We start from the raw sequence: 21,136 nt of genomic DNA, 5'->3' as shown, positions 1-21,136 counted from the left end.
CAAGCAAGATTTCTGGCTCTCACAGACCTGTAACATTACCTGTATTAATGGCACCTGTTTGAACTTGTTATCAGTATAAAAGACACCTGTCCACAACCTCAAACAGTCACACTCCAAACTCCACTATGGCCAAGACCAAAGAGCTGTCAAAGGACACCAGAAACAAAATTGTAGACCTGCACCAGGCTGGGAAGACTGGATCTGCAATAGGTAAGCAGCTTGGTTTAAAGAAATCAACTGTGGGAGCAATTATTAGGAAATGGAAGACATACAAGACCGCTGATAATCTCCCTCGATCTGGGGCTCCACGCAAGATCTCACTCCGTGTAAAGGAAAGAATGAATGGGGCCATGTATCGTGAGATTTTGAGTGAAAACCTCCTTCCATCAGCAAGGGCATTGAAGATGAAACGTGGCTGGGTCTTTCAGCATGACAGTGATCCCAAACACACTGCCCGGGCAACGAAGGAGTGGCTTCGTAAGAAGCATTTCAAGGTCCTGGAGTGGCCTAGCCAGTCTCCAGATCTCAACCCCATAGAAAATCTTTTTTTATTTTATTTTTTATTTTTTATTTCACCTTTATTTAACCAGGTAGGCTAGTTGAGAACAAGTTCTCATTTGCAACTGCGACCTGGCCAAGATAAAGAATAGCAGTGTGAACAGACAACACAGAGTTACACATGGAGTAAACAATTAACAAGTCAATAACACAGTAGAAAAAAATGGGCAGTCTATATACAATGTGTGCAAAAGGCATGAGGAGGTAGGCGAATAATACAATTTTGCAGATTAACACTGGAGTGATAAATGATCAGATGGTCATGTACAGGTAGAGATATTGGTGTGCAAAAGAGCAGAAAAGTAAATAAATAAAAAACAGTATGGGAATGAGGTAGGTGAAAATGGGTGGGCTATTTACCAATAGACTATGTACAGCTGCAGCGATCGGTTAGCTGCTCGGATAGCTGATGTTTGAAGTTGGTGAGGAGATAAAGTCTCAACTTCAGCGATTTTGCAGTTCGTTCCAGTCACAGGCAGCAGAGTACTGGAACGAAAGGCGGCCAAATGAGGTGTTGGCTTTAGGGATGATCAGTGAGATACACCTGCTGGAGCGCGTGCTACGGATGGGTGTTGCCATCGTGACCAGTGAACTGAGATAAGGCGGGCTTTACCTAGCATGGACTTGTAGATGACCTGGAGCCAGTGGGTCTGGCGACGAATATGTGCGAGGGCCAGCCGACTAGAGCATACAAGTCGCAGTGGTGGGTGGTATAAGGTGCTTTGGTGACAAAACGGATGGCACTGTGATAGACTGCATCCAGTTTGCTGAGTAGAGTGTTGGAAGCCATTTTGTAGATGACATCGCCGAAGTCGAGGATCGGTAGGATAGTCAGTTTTACTAGGGTAAGCTTGGCGGCGTGAGTGAAGGAGGCTTTGTTGCGGAATAGAAAGCCGACTCTTGATTTGATTTTCGATTGGAGATGTTTGATGTGAGTCTGGAAGGAGAGTTTGCAGTCTAGCCAGACATCTAGGTACTTATAGATGTCCACATATTCAAGGTCGGAACCATCCAGGGTGGTGATGCTAGTCGGGCATGCGGGTGCAGGCAGCGATCGGTTGAAAAGCATGCTTTGGAGGGAGTTGAAAGTCTGTGTTGCCAGCAACAGCCCCAAAACATCACTGCTCTTGAGGAGATCTGCATGGAGGAATGGGCCAAAATACCAGCAACAGTGTGTGAAAACCTTGTGAAGACTTACAGAAAACGTTTGACCTCTGTCATTGCCAACAAAGGGTATATAACAAAGTATTGAGATAAACTTTTGTTATTGACCAAATACTTATTTTCCACCATAATTTGCAAATAAATAAATTAAAAATCCTACAATGTGATTTTCTGGATTTTTTTTCTCAGTTTGTCTGTCATGGTTGAAGTGTACCTATGATGAAAATTACAGGCCTCTCTCATCTTTTTAAGTGGGAGAACGTCCACAATTGGTGGCTGACTAAATACTTTTTTGCCCCACAGTATATTCATTGCACCGTAACGGTGACAAACGGTGCCCACAAACTGTTAGGGCCTACATTAAGCTGTCCCAATTGCAGTTCCAACACCTTACCACTGCTACAGCTAGCTATCAGCGGGGCATTGTCTGGCAGGGAAACAGTTAATTCAGCCTCATTTACTGCCTTTAAAAAAAACATAGCTGATATGGCTGACTAGCTTAAACAAATATGGTTTCTACTGACAATTGAGATGTAGAAACTATGGCAAAGGAGACGACGAGCGGTAAGAGGCAATCCGTGATTTCGATTAAGAAATTAATGAGCGAGCTCGGATGGACGTAGTAAATAGAACTATTTCTTCAGCACTTCTGAAATGTACAGTGAGAGAATTCAGAACATGGGCCGTTCTTACAGTATTCTCCCTGTATACCAAGTCAGAACCATAGGATAAATGAAGGGGGCATATAAGCAGACAATGAAAGCTCTTACAATATTCAATTACATTTCTCTAAAACAGGCTTTATAGGCTAAATGTGCACCACCAAGTCAGAACAATAGGCTTAGTTATGGGACCAAATTATTAGGGTGAGGCACATGGGCTACTAACAACTTACTACAAAACATACACTTAGTATTACTTTCTTAGCTACAGTAAACATATCTTTCTGTTATATTACGTAATTTATGCAGCAGAATACAATACATTTTTGGACTCACCTTGTTTTGTTGTGCTCACTTGAACAGGAAGGTGGTGTGGCCATCTTTCATGGGAAAATTTTGTCATCAAACTTCGTCATCAAAGTCTGGCATTCTCTGGATTTATGGTGCTTTCAAGACAACTGGGAACTCAGAAAAAAACAAGGTCTAATCGTGATGTCAGTGATCTTCAGGTTGGAGCTCTAGAAAGCGGTCAGAGTTCCCGATTTGGAATTCCGAATTGGATGATAATTTAAAACGTATTTTCCCAGTTGGAGCTCTTTTTTTTTTTTTTTTTTAAATCTCCGTGCTGAGTGTCCAGTTGTTTTGAACGCGGCAGAAGTAATGCTGTGTCAATGTTTATCCTTTTAATCTTGGAAGAGACCCTTAAACACAGACTTCACACCCACTCCACTGAATAGCAGTCTAGTGATTGCTTTGTAATGTGACACCAATTCCTTCCAAACCACTCATGGTTGAATCTGCGCTTTTCCACTTTTTATTTTACATTTATTTAACTAGGCAAGTCAGTTAAGGACAAATTCTTATTTTCAATGACGGGTTAACTGCCTGTTCAGGGGCAGAACAAGAGATTTGTACCTTGGGGTTTGAACTTACAACCTTGCGGTTACTAGTCCAACGCTCTCACCACTAGGCTACCCTGCCACCCAACACTTTTTGTGTAATGTTTATGTCCATTTATGTCCATAGTCCGATACATTTTATCTATAATTTCTCTTCATATGACAAGGATTGAAAATTGTCGACTTGATTCATGATGACTGCTAACTAACCCTAACGTTTTGAAAGTATGTTGACATCAGTTCAATCAAAGCTACGGTAGATATAACGTGATTTGACATCATTTTATCTGTGACCTATGACCTTGAGCCTTATTGGATGGGCACTTTAATGTTAATCTATTGCAGCCCCCAAGGGGCTTACATTTTCAAACTCTCCCCATAGATTTTGCAGCAATGTATTGTCCCCATGAGTGACAGAACACTGCACCAATCATGGCGCAACTAGAGTACATTAACCCCTATCCTCCGTATTTTCCACTGGCTGCCCCACCACCACAGAAAGCACTGAGCTAGGCTGAAACGCTTGCATTTTGGAGCTGCCTTACTCCAGAAAGCAAAAGAAGAATGTTTGTATGCCGCTTTATTAACTCAATGATGTTTTTTTTACATTGTTTGCAAACTGATGTGATATGTATTAATGGCAAAATAACATGCAAAACAGGCTAACTCCTATTTATTTGTTAAACAGCTGGAGCAGAGCCACTGGTAAGGGTTAATGAGAAACACTCAGACAGGATGCATCCGTTAAGCTTTACATTCTCTTCTGTGTCCCTCTGAGGAAGGACCAGCTGATGTACAAGAGACAGAGATTGCTTCCCTAATGGCACCCTTTTCGCTACTTACACTTTTAGGGTGGGGGGAGGAGCTACACATCCACAAGCGCATTAGTGAGGTCGATGACTGATGTTGGGCGATTAGGCCTGGCTCAGTCAGCATTCCAATTCATCCCAAAGGTATTCGATTGGATTGAAGTCAGGGCTCTGTGCAGACTAGTCAAGTTCTTCCACTCCGAACTCAACCATTTTTTTGTATGAACCTCGCTTTGTTCACAGGGGCGTTGTCATGCTGCTTACTCCTGGCATCCACCAAACCCAGATTCGTCCGTCATCCTGAGAGACAGTGAAATGTGATTCATCACTCCAGAGAAAGCTTTTCTACTGCTTCAGAGTCCAATGGCGGCGAGCTTTACACCCCTTCAGTCTATGCTTTGCATTGCGCATGGGGATCTTAAACTTGCGGCTGCTAGGCCATGAAAACCCATTTCATGAAGCTCCCGAAGAACAATTATTGTGCTGATGTTGCTTCGAGAGCCAGTTCGGAACGCTGTAGTGAGTGTTGCAACAGAACGACAGAATTATGGGAGCTTGTGTGGACTACCACTTCGCAGCTGAGCCGTTGTTACTCCTAGAGGTTTCCACTTTACAATAACAGCACTTACAGCTGACCGGGTCAGCTCGAGCACGGCAGAAGTGTGAAGAACTGACTTGTTGAAAAGGTGGCATCCTATGAAGGTGCCATGTTGGAAGTCACTGCGTTGTAGAATCCTGAACTTCCCCTTCAACAAAATGTTAAGTTACATTTTATGGCATCTTACAGTAGATTGAAAAACCACAAGGGGAAAAAAAGACGAGTGCAAGACGTGGGAGCCAATTTCATTTTTTTGATTTATTCAGAGGCATTTGACAAGTTGAGCTGTGAGGGGGGTGAAGGGGCAGAAGCATGGTCGCAGGGAGGGGGGCATCATGCTTAAACCAGAACACTTCCAAAAACTGACTCCCAAACCCAGTCCCTCTTTCCCACACAAACATGATTTTCCACATTACACATCCAGGAAATGCTAACCGAACAAATCGTTATCAAATCAGCAGGCCAATGTAGCATCCGTAAAGACATAAAAAGGTAAGAAAGAAGACTGGCTTAGTATTTATTTTTAGTCTCAAACCAGAAACGAAAGGCAGGTCTTTTTTTTAAACATTTGTTTGTTACTTATTGTCCAGTCATTGAATCCAAAAACTTCAAACCGGTGAATTTGACCTTTTTTTTCACGAAAAACCCAGGCAAGAAAGTTCAATACATGGAAGCCACACCATCAAAAAGAAAAGCAGAAAGAAAAGCAAAATCTTGAGGATTTACAATCAATTAAGCTAGAAGAGTGTGTGTGTGTATATATATATATATATCTATATATAAACACTGGCAAAGGAAACATCTGATAACTTTTCCATTATTCGTTCAAATTCTAAAGAGTACATGATTTATTTATTTTCATTAATATCTTGGAAATCAGAAAGGGGACAGTGGGAGAATAACCCTAAATCTAACAAATAGAAGTTTGCCTCTAATTCAAATGTATCTAAAGAGGTAGATAAAAAAAACAGGTGGAGAAAGGGAGGGGGAATAATAATTGTCACTTATGCCCCTCGTGGACATCAGCGCGAGGTTGAACCGCGTGAGCACGCACGAGTCCATGCAGAGAAGTGTTCCTGGGGGGACCGAGGTATCGCAGCGAGCACGTGGGCGCTAGGCGGGGTGAGGGCGCATGCCACCACAAACCCCCCTCAGCTGAGGTAGACAGCGTTCTACTGTGGAAGCATGGATACACACAAGCACTTTTACCACAATCAAAACATATTTACATTCTGCATGAAATAAAAAAAAACTTGGGTATTTTGTTATCGTTTTTTTTAAACTATTTTTTTTTCTTATCATTCCCATCCCAATCAAGGTAAATTTAGTACATTTTCTTGTGTGCATCTTGGATTTTTGTGATGAATAACAATTGAAACTCACTTCAAATCAAGATTACAGCTGCTGGTTAAACAAAACTCAACATTTAGTTAACGTAGCTTCTATAGCAAAATAAGCATCCATCAGTGTGACTCCCCTTACTTTCACCATGCAGTGAATGACACTAACGTAGACCAACTGCGGCTACTGGGGCCACCGCACATGGCCAAGCTTCCTCTATGAAAAAACCCTAGTCAGGCTGTGGACTGCACTTCAGCCTGTCACAAACCTGGGATGACTTCCAAATGGCACCCTACTTCCCCATGTAGTATACAACTTGGAGCACTATAAGGGAAATGGGGTGCCATTTGAGACTAGGATGATGTAATAAAGCAGGTAAGGCCTAAGCAGGTAAAAGAAATACAACAGAACAGACAGTGCTGCTCTAACATGTCCATTTCTATGGCGGCTACAGAGCGAGAGAGAACTCAGTGTTCAGGCCCCTCCATTTGTGTGCTACCCATTGCACTTCCAGGAAGGCAAAAGGAAAAATCATTGTGTGAAAAATGTAACGTACCGTCAACAATAAGAATGTCAGAATCCCAAAACTAAACGGCATTGCTGCAATATGTACGGTTGGCATTATTCAGCATTACTCTAATATATTTGTTGTTTGTAGTTTTCATTAGATGGTGGATACACCTCAGGAAAACTGAGGCAATTTCTTCTCTCGATACTCCCGTCAGCAGCCAACAGTTTGGTGCCAACTCTGCCCTGGGCTCTATGTACAGAGACTTTATGAACAGGGCCATCGTCGACAGACACATTGTACACGTTGCCGCCGCCGCCGGAGAGCGCTAGAGTTGAAGGCAAGGTCAGTTGGCAGCTGACCAAATTTTAAATTTTCTTAAAAAAATAAAAATGTTCAATAACTATTAGCTTTATAAAGTATACAAAATACCACAAAGCAAAATAAAAAAGAAAGGAACATTTTTTTTCATATATATAATTATTTTCTTTTTCTCTTCATCTTCTTGAGGTACTAGAGATCCTGAGGTAGTTCAGTACAATGCATATTAAATTGGTTTTCCTGGCCAACACCATTCAACACGTCCCTTAAGTGTTAATGACAGTGTTATCCTCGCCTCTAAATATATTTTATATATCTATAAAATGCATCCGAATTTATAAAATGCCACTATCAATAGCAGGACAGGGGTGCCCTGTTAGACCACCACCGGGGTCCCTGTCCAATCAAACAGAGTATTACCCCGAGCCCCGCCCCTCCATCTAAACCCCTCCCCCTAACCTTTCTCCATCCTACAAGGACTCAGAGCAATGCATTTTTCTTTCCAAAGAAAACTCAGGAGAGAAAGTTTCAACCAACTAAACAAACTTCATCCAGGGCAAAAAAAAAAAAAGTTAAAATAAAAAGGTAAAAACAAAATTAACAGCCGTCATCAACATGTGAGGTGGTTGAGTGTGTTACCACACCAGGGAGGTGACAGGAGGGAGTTCATTATTATTTCTTCTTTGTGTTTTCTAGTGTACCAAAAAAACAACATTAAAACAAATAAGGAACCAATCAGGACCGAGGTGAGGGTGAGTGACAACGTTGGAACCCTCAAGTACATTCTCACAGAGATGCAGACAGGTGTGGCGATGGGTTGGGGGGGTGTAAGGTCTCCTATCCACGCTGTGGTGTCGGTCGAGGAGGTCGTCGAGAGTGGGTGTGTAAGGTCGAGGGGGTCGTCGAGAGTGGGTGTGTAAGGTCGAGGGGGTCGTCGAGAGTGGGGGTGGGTGTGTAAGGTCGAGGGGGTCGTCGAGAGTGGGGGTGGGTGTGTAAGGTCGAGGAGGTCGTCGAGAGTGGGGGTGAACAGTTGGGTACCCATGACCCTTATCCCCTGAGATGAGCGCCTTGTCCCTGCCTGTGTTTCCCCTCTGGTCTCTGCTCTGGTCTGTCTTCGGGGGCGGTTCCGTCACTGGCCCCCCTGGGCCACCTGGACGCCCCCCTCTACTTCCGGGATGGGCGGGAAGGGGGTGTTCCCTCCCCGCGGGGTGAGGGTTTGGGCTGCTGTTGCCGTCTCACCTGGGACAAGATCTCCTGGATCTTCCTCTGGGCCAGCTGGGGAGGGGTAAGAGGGCAGAGGTCAGGACATGTCATCTGACAATGACATGCACACATCCATTGAGTCTAAGGTGATGAGTAGAATTAAGAATTCATCAAGCAGCAAGGTTAACAACGGCTGCAACTGTAATAGCACCCCATTCCCTTTATTACAGAATGGCACCCTATTACTTATAAATACACAGGGTACTGGTCAAAAGTAGTGCCCTATATAAGGAATAGGGTGCCCCTTCAGATGCAGCCATTGATTAATGCTACAAAGAAGTGAAGCAGTATGGTGGACAATCCTTACATAGAAAGCAGACATTGTATACATTTTACACCCCCATTCACCCTACAGTCCACGACCTTACACTCAGCTTCATTCATACTGTGCCTATAGCATGAACCAGCCTTTTGGCTCACTAATCAGAGCTGACTGGGATGAATATGGACTCATTCTCTCTCCGTCAGATAGAAGACACCGCCTTGCCCAGTGGCAGAGGGGGAGGAACATCCCGTAATCATAGCTCCTCCCATCTGATCCCTTCAGAACCACATGAAGTGCAGAGGGGTAGATATGGAATTGGGCAACAGTATTAGTACTGTAGTGAAATTATTCCAGACATACATTTTAATTCGTTTTAAGCTCCGTTATTTAATTTCCTCGTGTTTGTTTTTGATGTACTTACTTTGTTATTGTTTTACTGTAAAGTGAGTTGCACTTTAAAGTTTGATTAGTGTAACATACCTGGCTTGCATAGAAGTGTCCAGTGATTTTGACAATGACCTGGTCGTTCTCGTCAGGTGTCTGGTCTCTGGGGACCACCACCTCAGCACTGGTCAAGTTCTGCAACTCATTCACCTGAGGGGGAGGGAGAGATGGAAGGAAAGCGAGAAACAGAGTGAGCGAGAAATTAACAAATAAGTATTTTATATTATGGCTAAAGTAATAAGTGGTGTTTTCAATTATTCTGCAGCAGAACTTATACATTTTGCAATAGCAAATTGATCACACACACAGACCGGCCTCTGCGTACCGTTTTGCCTCCCTTGCCGATGACACGTCCAGCAGCGAAAGAGGGCACCTTGATGTGAGCCTCCAGCTTCACCTCCTCCTTCGGCCCAAAGAAGTTCTCCTCCTTTAGCTTCCCAAAGATACGACCCTGAGCCTGGAACAGGGCAAACATCACACACTGGAGTCAGAGGAAATTACACAACCCTTGATTGAAGCTGCAGAAGCATCTTTATCGAACTGTAAATATATGCTTTATTTGAGGTTATTTACTTGACAGGGATGGACATCAATCAACATTTCTGCAACTGTACCAGAATTTGCCAGCTAGCTAAATTTCCAATTGTATAGACTACTGTGTTTTTGGGAAAAAGGACAACACTTTTCTCTGGTGCGGTGGGCATTGGACAGAAATAGCATGGCTGGAGAGCACAGTCCTGAGGGCTCCTACCTTGAACTGGGCCTCTGGTGGTCCAGCAATGATCACCATCCTCTGCTTGGTGTCCATACCTTCTGGAGGGGCTCCCTGACGGGAGGAAAATGACACGTGTTAACACATTTGCACACACATTTTACTTGCTCTAATTACTGCCCACTGCTTCACTTCACCCCATCAAGGACGCATCACAACAGCCTGAAGGAGGCGCCACCCAATCCCAATCTGAACCCAATTTGCACTTCTGAGATGATTGATGGTATAAGCAACAAGACAAACTCATCTGAATGTTTGAAACAAAAATAAAATACCTGGTTTGCATCTACGACACTGACTTCATCTGCACTGATCTGAAATGGAGGGGGTGGGGGGGGGGGGGGGGTGAAGGAGAACAAATAAGACGAGAAGCTACTTTAAGTTATTGAGATGCAGCTCAAACCCTCCTTTGAGTTAAGTCCCTCACCTTGATGGAGGCTCCGGCGTAGCGCGACAGCTGCTTGATGTGTTGACCCTGTTTTCCGATGATCGCTCCGACCGCCAGCGCCGGGATGAACAGATGGACCGTCTCCGACTCCGGCTGGCCCTGTGGAACAGTAGAGGCCACACGACAGTAATGAGATCCCAGTCAGACCACAACAGAGCAGTTCTGACCGCAGGGATACCACAATCAGACCTGGCAAACCGCGATAGCAGCCCAGATAGTGACCAAGCAACAGATGCAGCGGCACAGGAAGAAGGATCTCACAGTGGCTCGCACCCCAAATGGAACCCTATTCCTTATTTAGTGCACTACTTTTGACTATAGCCCTATAAGCCCTGGTCAAAAGTAGTGCACTACACAGGGATTGGAGAGCCATTTGGGACACAGACAGGGAGACTAGAAGCAGAACTGATGGGAAGTTTCCTAAGTGCTTTATTAACAAAGTTGTACCTCATATTTACCAGTCAAATCTAAGCCAATTCAAATCCCGTCAGTAGCATAGAGAGTCACAATAGCACTGCATAACCATGAAAGAACTGAACATACAGTAATGAAGAGGTTGAACACAACTAAACAAATCGCAACTTCCAATGGAGTGTGTCCCAATTATCTCTCCTTTCTCACCAAGTGAGAACTTGTTCACTTCCTGTTATGAATTAGAAAGAAAAAGACTGATATGGAAATTCCCTCCTGCCCATGACAATACCAATTCAATACTTTTAAATTTGTGGGAAGTAGTGATCGAGTGCACATTTCAGGAGGAATGACAGATTATTGGGACGCACCCCGGGCATAAGAGAACCACCCCGACTCTAGACAGATGCCCAAATCTGTAGCATCCAGTGCCTAGTTCAGGTAAACACAGCATTCCCAGAGGGTTCTCCATTTCTCTGCAGCAACTGAGCACATCTAACTAATCCACACAGTATATGGATGTACCACTGATAATCCCTTTCAGATGGAAGTGAGTGAATGCTTGGCTCTGCTCAATCACTCCTCAGCGCTTCCAAAAAGACACTGTAGAACAGACTGTATTGAAGAGAAGCTGTAGCAAACTGTCTGCTCACTTCACATGGCTGGTGTTAGAGAAAAGTGGGTGAGATCTTTCAGATGAGGGGGCAGGAGGTATTAATGATACATTTAGTGCACACATGGCTCTGGTTGAAAGTAGTGCACTATATAGGGAATAAGGAGACATGTGGGACAGAGCTGCTGGGACTGCTGGTTTTAGAGGATGTCATCAAATCATTACACTTCAGTCATCCAAATCATGGGTCACATTCAGAAGCCTCCAGATGGGAACAAACTTTTTCAAGAGGCAGTTCCAGATTAAACTGTTCAATAGACAGGTGTCCGCTTGAAAACATTTGCGCCCATTTGTAACCTTCTAAACACGCAAAGGTGTTGAATAACAGCTCTTTTGTCAGCTGAAGACTTGAGGGCCCAACTAAACCCAGCAGACACTGGGGCCCCCCTTCCCAGCAGGTTTCAGAGTAATGAACTTAAACGTGTTGTGCCCTCCCTAGAGGTCAAATGTTACTGCGAGCCCTACCTCGTTACCCTATCCGGCAGCGAGCAGCCAGAAGCCGTGCAAAGCACTGTGGGAAGGGAGACTTACAGAGACGGGCTGGCTGCTCCCCGACAGCACAGACGCCCAAAATGGCCCTTCACCCCCGAAGGAGCTGCTCTATAGGAGAGAATAACACGAAACCAAGTCACTGTCGTGCCCCCAAATGGCTGCACTAAGGAGAGAGGAACACAGACAGGGTCACTGAAAGATCCAAAATGGCTTCAGTCAGAGGTTGGTCTGTTTTAGGTTTCTTCTTGCAGAAAGTTCCAGTAAGGAGGGGGCCATCTTTAAGCGTCACCAAGAGGCCCTGTGGAGTAGACCCAGGGAGGTAGGCGGGGTGGGGAAAGGTCCAGACACTCACCCCGAATGAATAGCCACCCTGGGCACCGGGAGGTGGGACGTTGTGTCCCATGGAGGGGCCCATACCTGGAGCACCACCAGGGAACAAACCCAAAGCATTCAGGTTGAGTCCTGGAATCAGGTTAGACTGGAGCTGGGGATAGACAGAGAGACAGAGGAAGAGAGAGAGAGAGATGGACAGAGGAAGAGAGATTTACTACCAGACAAAAGGAACTAGAACAAAAACCGATCACAGGGAAACCGCTCGAATACATTTAAAAGCACAGCGTGCCGTGCCCAGCGTGAGAACAAGGACCTACATTCATAGCGGCCACGTCGTTCTCATACGACTCCCTGACCTTCTTCATGACTTCCTCCTCGGCACGGGAGCAGGCCTCGATAGAACCCTTCACTGTGATGGTCCTCTCAGGGTTGTACAGGGTCAGGTCTTGGAGACTGAAGGAGAAGGACAGCCATTACCACCTTGATCTCTAGTGGATGTGTGTATTGTGATGGGAGACTGACCTTGTGTTCGTTATACCTTAGAGACATGAGGATTTTGTAACTTGTGTGTTAGTGGGATTATTTTAGAGGTGAATTTGACAAGACTAAAATGTACGCGTGTGGCATCCAGTCATTTTGATAACGTGATGACAATGGCTTGTGTGCATCAGGTAAGGGTGTACAATGGCGACCTGTCATTCAGGGCAGGTAGGTCAGTGTCAGTTTGCAAACAATGTAAAAAAATAAAAGATCATTGAATTAATAAATCTGCATACAATCATGGTCTCTTAAGGCAGCTCCAAAATGCCTAGCTTAATGCTTTCTGTGGGAGGGGCAGCCGCCGAAAATACAGTGCATAGGATTTGGTCATGTTCCCTCGTTGCTCTGTAATTTGCTCAGTGTTGTGTCACTCATGGGGATACTACGTCGCCGCAGAATCTACAGAATCTAGGCAGTTCAAGCCCCCTTGGGTGCAGCCCTAGACTTACATTAGAAGTGGCTATCCAAAAAGGCTCAAGGCCATTGGTCACAGATAAGATTACATCAAATCATGTCGTCTACCATAGCTTTGATTAGACCGATCAGGTCAACATCATACTTTCAAAATCTTAGCTAGCCAAGCAGTCATCATGAATCCTTGTCATATGAAGAGAAATGATCAAATCGGTGCTCATTGGCCATAAACATTACACAGCAAGTCAGAAATCACAAATTCAACAATGAATGGTTTGGAAGGAATCAGCAGCTAACTGCCAGCATCACAAAGCAATCACTATTTTGCTTCCCTTTTTTGAACGGTCATCGAACACAATTGTTATATAGGTCTCATTAGTATCTCATTTATTTGTCAATGTTGGAATTATACATTTCTTTGTGTATTATAAAAAGCTCGTGCTTTTCTAAACGAGGGGGGAATACTATAATGTTGTTGGGTCTGTAACCATGTTTGCCAGTGAGTTCAGTAATAGACCCATGTAATTCCAGTTGATATTGCGAGGGTTTTGTTTTGTACAATGCGCTGTCTATAAAAGTGAATCCTTGTGATTGTATTGTCCTTTTGACCACATAGGCCTAATAAAATACTTAAAACAGTAAGCTAGGTAAAGTTACATTCAGCAAGATGGAGGCCTTATCTGAACGAACACCTGAATTTCTGCCTGTGTCCATTTTGAAAGTGCTGAAGGAAGATCTCCCTCATTGCAGCTCGTTTGCTTGCACTTGCTTATAGCCTACTTAAAAGCTAAGTGTTAATGATAAGAATAATCCTAATTTACTGAACACAAATGTAATGTTTGTGTATGGTTCAAAAGTCAACTCATGTCAGCATTCGGTATTAAAGGAGAATGCAGTTTTATGGCGTTACATAACTCCACAAGGAGTCAGCAGACACCATAATCATTTAAGCAAGTCTGCCATATCAGCTATGGTTATATATATATATATTTTTGTAAAGGCAGTAAATGAGGCTGAATGGACTGCTTTGCTGCCAGACAAGGCTCCACTGATACCCAAGTGTAGTGATGTTAAGGATTCCCTCCATGGTGCTGAAAGGAAAGCTCTGCTGCTGGGACAGCTTTATGTAGGCCCTAACAGTTTGTGGGCACCGTTTGTCATGTTATTGTACAATTAGTGCATTGTTTAGTGTTGTGGATTCGCTTGCATGCATCAACAACCAAAATTGGTTGAGTTTGCCGCACCAAGATTTACACGCTAAACCCGCCATTATTATTTCAGTGGTCCGATAAATGAGAAATTCTGATTCTGGGACGTGTGGTCATCTTACGGGGAGATGGTGATCTTGGTCTCTGTGTCCACTTCAATTTTTTTTAGGTTACGTCCTTCCTTCCCGATCAGTCGGCCCACAAAGTTGTTGTGAGCCAGAATCTTCAGTGGAATCTCCTCAGTACTGTTGATAGAGAGGAGAGCGAGAGAAAGACCACAGGAGTCAATTGTTCAAGTTGAAGAATACAAGTGGAACTGACGTTTTAGCAACATGAAATCTTAATCAAATCTGATCATATACTTGGTTAACATTCTGACAAGTGAGCAAATCGTCATTTTCACATTTTCATAAATTCATAGAATGTTTGGGAATTACAGAGCAAGGCATTTGTGAAAATTCCATAGCAATATAGAGGGAAAGCAGCGGTTAGACAATGAATAGACACTGCAGTAAATAAAACCATCCGTCTTGTCCAGGACCGGTAGACTGGTAGGCCACAGCCAATCCACAGTAGGCCTATATGCAAATAAGCTTTTGCCACACGGGCCTGCCATCCTTCGCTTTAAACTGGACTGTGTGTTTACAGGCAGTAGCAACAGCGTGACTTTAGATTAGAACACATTTGCCAAAAAACACAAAATAGATTTTTTTAAAGATATCACGAGTCCTCTTACATTTGGGAACTTCACAGTCCTATTGATCAAACAATGAAAAAGTAGTCGCTCTCCCTCAGAACAGGTGTTTTTATGTTTAAAGCTGCCTAAAGAGGACATTTATAGACAGAGCCAACTCATTCCACTCTGAGGTTCCAGTACACAAGAAAGTACCTTTCCCTAGAAGCACATATCAGCAACACCTGATCTGGTGCTGTGATTGTGTGCATCCCTAACATGGGGAAGTAATCAGATATTTGGGCGTGGAACCATAAATAATTCTGTAAACCAAACCCAGTCTAATCTGGGACACCCTGGCCTCAACAGGCAGCCAGTTGAGTTCCTGAAAGCAGCTGTATTTGAAGCTTCAGCTTAGATAAACCCCCAAACCAGGAAGTACTTACGTAGTCAAAATGGCATAGAATGAAGGCAGTAGCTAGCACTCTCATGGAGTCCTTATCAAGCAGCTTGGACCTTGTAGTCAAAAACGTAGTCCTGGCATTAACCTTCCCCGTCCTACTGCAGCTTCCCTGGCAATACATGCAAATTGTCCCACGGTTTGACAACTGAATGGGAACTTGCCCGCTCTCCCACTTGATCGACGCGAATACATTTGATTGACCACTGCTAACTGTGGATAAGTCGTTCAGGGTCAGCATAGCTACTGTAGATAGCAGTGATTCAGATGTCTTACTAGCAACCCAATTGACACCTGCATCCCTTCCTGTAGCCACCGAAAAACAATGAGGGGGAAAAGTTGGTCACACCCCCACTACCTATTTTTTAGCTTGCTAAATAAATAATGAATGCAAAATTGCTGTATGGTGCACTCAATATCTTGTAGTTGAGTAGCCAGCCTACTGTAGTAGCCAGCCTACTGTAGTAGCCAGCCTACTGCACAAATGCGGCTGTAATATGTAACATGTTTCTCCTTTGCGGTGTTTTGTTGCAGGTCTAGTTCTTTGCTTATTCATCTTCAAGCTATAAAACCTGAAGCCAGGCAGCAACATTTGAATAGCCTAGCAAGGACTGTGGCACGTATCTGTACACCTTACCTCCGCTGCATGCTAGAAACCGGACACACGAAAGCAGCGCAATTGAAGTTGCCGATGAGAGCGAATCAGGCTGTAATTTCATAAAGTTTATGACTCAACTGTTGACTAATTTATACTTGCTTATGTGTTGTATTGTCCTTTAGTAGTAATTTAAACTCTCATGTGAATCCTTTCAAAGTGTCGGCAACCAATATGAAACTGTTCTGGCTGCATTTTCTGCAGGCTACAGTAGTGACCCTTTGGCACAGAACCTCGTCATGGACATTTAGCCTACAACACGTTTTAACATTTGGTCCGGCAGAAGAGTCGGTTAGAATCTTCAAAGTAGCCACTCTTTGCCTTGGATGACAAGATTGAACTCTTGGAATTCTCTCAGCCAGCTTCATGAGGTAGTCACCTGGAATGCATTTCAATTAACAGGTGTGCCATATTAAATGTTCAGTTAAGGAATTTCTTTCCATTTTAATGTGCTTGAGCCAATCAGCAGTGTTGTGACAAGGTAGGGGTGGTATACAGAAAATGGTCCTTTACCAGATGGGGCTAAATCCATATTATGGCTAAATCCATATTATGGCAAGAACAGCTCAAATAAGCAAAGACAAACAACATTTCACAGAGTGACTCGGTCTATAAAAAAAAGTGGTCAGATGAAGCAGATTCTAAGCTACAGGACTGTTTTGCTAGCACAGACTGGAATATGTTCCGGGATTCTTCCGATGGCATTGAGGAATACACCACATCAGTCACTGGCTTTATCAATAAGTGCATCGAGGACGTCATCCCCACAGTGACTGTACATACACACCCCAACCAGAAGCCATGAATTACAGGCAACATTCACACTGAGCTAAAGGGTAGAGCTGCCGCTTTCAAGGTGCGGGACTCTAACCCGGAAGCTTACAAGAAATCCCGCTATGCCCTGCGACGAACCATCAAACAGGTAAAGTGTCAATACAGGGCTAAGATACTACACCGTCTGCAACGCTCGTCTTATGTGGCAGGGCTTGTAAACAATTACAGACTACAAAGGGAAGCACAGCCGCGAGCTGCCCAGTGACACGAGCCTACCGGACGAGTTAAATCACTTCTATGCTCACTTTGAGGTAAGCAAAACTGAGGCATGCATGAGAGCATCAGCTGTTGCGGACAACTGTGTGATCACGCTCTCCGTAGTCGACGTAAGACCTTTAAACATGTCAACACACACAAGGCTGTGGGGCCAGACGGATTACTAGGACGTGTGCTCCGGGCATGTGCTGACAAACTGGCAGGTGTCTTCACTGACATTTTCAACATATCCCTGATTAAGTCTGTAATACTAACATGTTTCAAGCAGACCACCATAGTCCCTGTGCCCAAGAACAAAGGCAACCTGCCTAAATGACTACAGACCGGTAGCACTCACGTCAGTAGCCATGAAGTGCTTTGAAAGGCTGGTAATGGCTCACACCCTAGACCCACTTCCAATTTGCATACCGCCCAAACAGATCATGCAATCGCTATTGCACTCCACACTGCCCTTTCCCACCTGGACAAAAGGAACACCTATGCGAGAATGCTATTCATTGACTACAGCTCAGCATTCAACACCATAGTACCTTCAAAGCTAATCACTAAGCTAAGGACCCTGGGACGAAACACCTCCCTCTGCAACTGGATCCTGGACTTCCTGACGGGCCACCCCCAGGTGGTGAGGGTAGGTAGCAACACATCTGCCACACTGATCCTCAACACTGGAGCCCCCCCAGGGGTGCGTGCTCAGTCCCCTCCACTCTACTCCCTGTTCACCCACGACTGCATGGCCAGGCACAACTCCAACACCATCATTAAGTTTGCAGACGACACAACAGTGGTAGACCCGATCACCCGACAACGACGAGACAGCCTATAGGGAGGTGGTCAGAGCCTTGGCTGGGTTGTGCCAGAAAAACATCTCCCTCAACGTAACCAAGGCTAAGGAGATGATTGTGAACTACAGGAAAAGGGCCGAGCACGCCCCCATTCTCGTCGACGGGGCTGTAGTAGAGCAGTTTGAGAGCTTCAAGTTCCTTGGTGTCCACATCAAACTAGAATGGACCAAACACACCAAGACAGTCGTGAAGAGGGCACGACACAGCCGATTCCCCCTCAGGAACCTAAAAGGATCTAAAACTGCAACTGGTTCCAGCACTGCCTGGTACGGCAATTGCTCGGCCTCTGACCGCAAGGCACTACAGAGGGTAGTGCATAAGGCCCAGTACATCACTGGGGCCAAGCTGCCTGCCATCCAGAACCTCTACCCCAGGCGGTGTCAGAGGAAGGCCCTAAAAATGGTCAAAGACCCCAGCCACCCCAGTCAGACTGTTCACTATACTACAGCATTGCAAGCTGTACCAAGTCTAGGACAAAATGCTTTTTACCCCCAAGCCATAAGACTCCTGAACAGGTCATTCAATGGCTACCCGGACTATTTGCACCTCAATTGGCCCAACCAACCAGTGTCCAGGCTATCTGCATTGTGTCCCGCCACCCCCTCTCTGTTCATAATATATGCAGTCACTTTGTATATGTAGATATGGTTATACTACCTCAGCCAGACTGACTAACCAGTGTCTGTAGCCTCGCTATTGTTTTTCACTGTTTTTATTTCTTTACTTACCCATTGTTCACCTAATACCTTTTTTGCACTATTGGTTAGAGCCTGTAAGTAAGCATTTCACTGTTGTATTCGGCACACATGACAAACATTGATTTGATTACTTGAAGACATGGTCAGTCAATGTGGAAAACTTCAAGATCTTTTAAAGTTGTTTCAAGTCGCAAAAACCATCAAGCACTATGATGAAACTGGTTCTCCGGAGGACTGCCACAGGAAAGGAAGACCCAGAGTTACCTCTGCTGCAGAGGATAAGTTCATTAGAGTTACAAGCCCCCAAAAAATGCTTCAGAGTTCAACTCTATGAATCAGGTCTACATGGTCAAATTGCTGCAATGAAACCACTACTAAAGGACACCAATAAGAAGAGACATGCTTGGGCCAAGTAACACGCAATGGACATTAGACCGGTGGAAATCAGTCCTTTGGTCTGAGTCCAAATGAGATTTTCCAACCGCTGTGTCTTTGTGAGATGCAGAGTAGGTGAAAGGATCATCTCTGCATGTGTGGTTCCCTCGGTGAAGCATGGAGGTGGTGGTGTGATGGTGCTTTGCTGTTAACACAGTCCAATCGGAAAAAATATTCAAGGCACACTTAACCAGCATGGCTACCACAGCATTCTGCAGCGATACGCCATCCTATCTGGTTTGTGCTTACTGGGATCATCATTTGCTTTTAAACAGGACAATGACCCAGCAGACCTCCAGGCTGTAAGGGCTATTCGACCAAGGAGGAGAGTGATTGAGTGCTGCATCAGTTCACCCGACCTCAACCCAATTGAGATGGTTTGGACTGCAGTGAAGGAAAATCAGCCAACAAGTGCTCAGCATGTGTGTGAACTCCTTCAAGAATGTTGGAAAAGCATTCCAGGTGAAGCTGGTTAAGAGAATGTCAAGAGTGTGCACAGCTGTCATTGGGACAAACGGTGGCTTCTTTGAAGAATCTCAAATATAAACTATATTTTAATTTAACACTTTTTGGGGTACTACGTGAATCAATGTGTATTATTTCATAGTTTTGATGTCTTCACTATTATTCTACAATGTAGTAATTAGTTAAAAAAATAAAGACAAAGCCTTGAATGAGTAGTTGTTTAAACGTTTCACTGGTATTGCATATTAATCATGCATTGAACTGCATCCATCTATTCTATCTACCAAGAATGCCTGATTTTTTTTTTTAAAACTCTTTATGAAGTAGGTTTTGAAGCATCAACTGGAATTTGATATTTTTGACATAGTGGGGAAAGTAGTCAGAACCTTTGACTTTCTCCACATTTTGTTAGATTATAGCCTTAATCTAATTGACTAATTAATTATTCTAAATCCCCTCAATCTACACACAATGAAAAAGCTAAAAACAGGTGTTTATAATAAAAAAAAATAAAAAGCCACATTCAAAACAAATTTTATTAGTCACATGCACCAAATACAACAGTGAAATGCTTACTTACGAGCCCCTAACCGACAGTGCAGTTTCAAAAAATACAGACAAGAATAAGATAAGTAACAAATAATTAAAGAGAAGCAGTAAAAAAATAACATACAGGGGGGGGTGCCGGTAAAGAGTCAATGTGCGCGGGGGCACTGGTTAGTCGAGGTAGTATGTACATGTACGTAGAGTTAATTAAAGGGACTATGCATAGATGACAGCAGAGAGTGGCAGTGGTGTGAATAGTCTGGGTAGCAATTTGACTAGATGTTCTTGAGTCTTCTGGCTTGGGGGTAGAAGCTGTTTAGAAGCCTCTTTGGGACCTAGACTTGGCACTTCGGGACCGCTTGCCGTGTGGTAGCAGAGAAAACAGTCCATAACTAGGATAGCTGGAGTCTAGCAATTTTCAGGGCCTTCCTGATACCGCCTGGTATAGAGGTCCTGGATGGCAGGAAGCTTGGCCCCAGTGATGTACTGGGCCGTACGCACTACCCTCTGTAGTGCCTTGTTGTCAGAGGCCGAGCAGTTGCCATACCAGGCAGTGATGCAACCAATCAGTATGCTCTCGATGTTGCAGCTGTAGAACCTTTTAAGGATCTCAGGACCCATGCCAAATCTTCAGTCTCCTGAGGGGGAATACGTTCTGTCATGCCCGCTTCACCACTGTCTTGGTGTGTTTGGACCACGTTTGTTGGTGATGTGGACACCAAGGAACTTGAAGCTCTCAACCTACTCCACTGCAGCCCAGTCGATGAGAATGGGGGCGTGCTCTGTCCTCTTTTTCCTGTAGTCCCCAATCATCTCCTTAGTCTTGATCATGTTGAGGGAGAGGTTGTTGTCGGTGAGCAGGCCTGCCACTGCTGTCTCAACTGCACATTTAATGGTGTTGTAGTCGTGCAGTCATGAGTGAAGAGGAAGTACAGGAGGGGGCTGAGCGTGCACCCCGGAGAGGCCCGTTGAGGATCAGTGTGGCGGATGTGTTACCTACTCTTACCACCTGGGGGCGGCCCATCAGGAAGTCCAGGATCCAGTTGCAGAGGGAGGTGTGTAGTCCCAGGACCCTTATTAGCTTATAGAATTATGGTCAGATTTGCCAAATGGAGGCCAAGGGAGTTATTTTCCCTCTGGTTGCATTTACATAAGTATTCAGACCCTTTACTCAGTACATTATTGAAGC

The 21,136-nt window shown here is 44.4% G+C and overlaps 1 protein-coding gene across 2 annotated transcripts in view; it reads right to left on the bottom strand.

Annotated features, from left to right (window-relative positions):
- Positions 1 to 4,928: 4,928 nt before the first annotated feature.
- Positions 4,929 to 21,136, bottom strand: part of igf2bp3 (insulin-like growth factor 2 mRNA binding protein 3) — a 35,762-nt gene continuing 19,554 nt past the window's right edge. Inside the window, exons 8-17 of one of the 2 annotated variants that reach the window (XM_029658733.2) lie at positions 14,246 to 14,368; positions 12,279 to 12,414; positions 11,981 to 12,112; positions 11,668 to 11,736; positions 10,032 to 10,151; positions 9,880 to 9,918; positions 9,584 to 9,658; positions 9,158 to 9,289; positions 8,869 to 8,982; positions 4,929 to 8,135 (exon numbers count right to left, since the gene is read on the bottom strand). In XM_029658733.2, the coding sequence (XP_029514593.1) occupies positions 8,025 to 8,135; positions 8,869 to 8,982; positions 9,158 to 9,289; positions 9,584 to 9,658; positions 9,880 to 9,918; positions 10,032 to 10,151; positions 11,668 to 11,736; positions 11,981 to 12,112; positions 12,279 to 12,414; positions 14,246 to 14,368 (1,051 nt within the window). In that variant the 3' untranslated portion in view covers positions 4,929 to 8,024. The remainder of the gene's footprint in view (positions 8,136 to 8,868; positions 8,983 to 9,157; positions 9,290 to 9,583; positions 9,659 to 9,879; positions 9,919 to 10,031; positions 10,152 to 11,667; positions 11,737 to 11,980; positions 12,113 to 12,278; positions 12,415 to 14,245; positions 14,369 to 21,136) is intronic. The other variant, XM_029658735.2, reaches the window with a different exon arrangement.

This window comes from Oncorhynchus nerka, linkage group LG4 (genome assembly GCF_034236695.1).
Source record: "Oncorhynchus nerka isolate Pitt River linkage group LG4, Oner_Uvic_2.0, whole genome shotgun sequence".
Classification (NCBI taxonomy): Eukaryota; Metazoa; Chordata; class Actinopteri; order Salmoniformes; family Salmonidae; genus Oncorhynchus; species Oncorhynchus nerka.
Note: the sequence above shows the minus strand (reverse complement) of the source record. Positions and strands in the feature narration are given on the sequence as shown.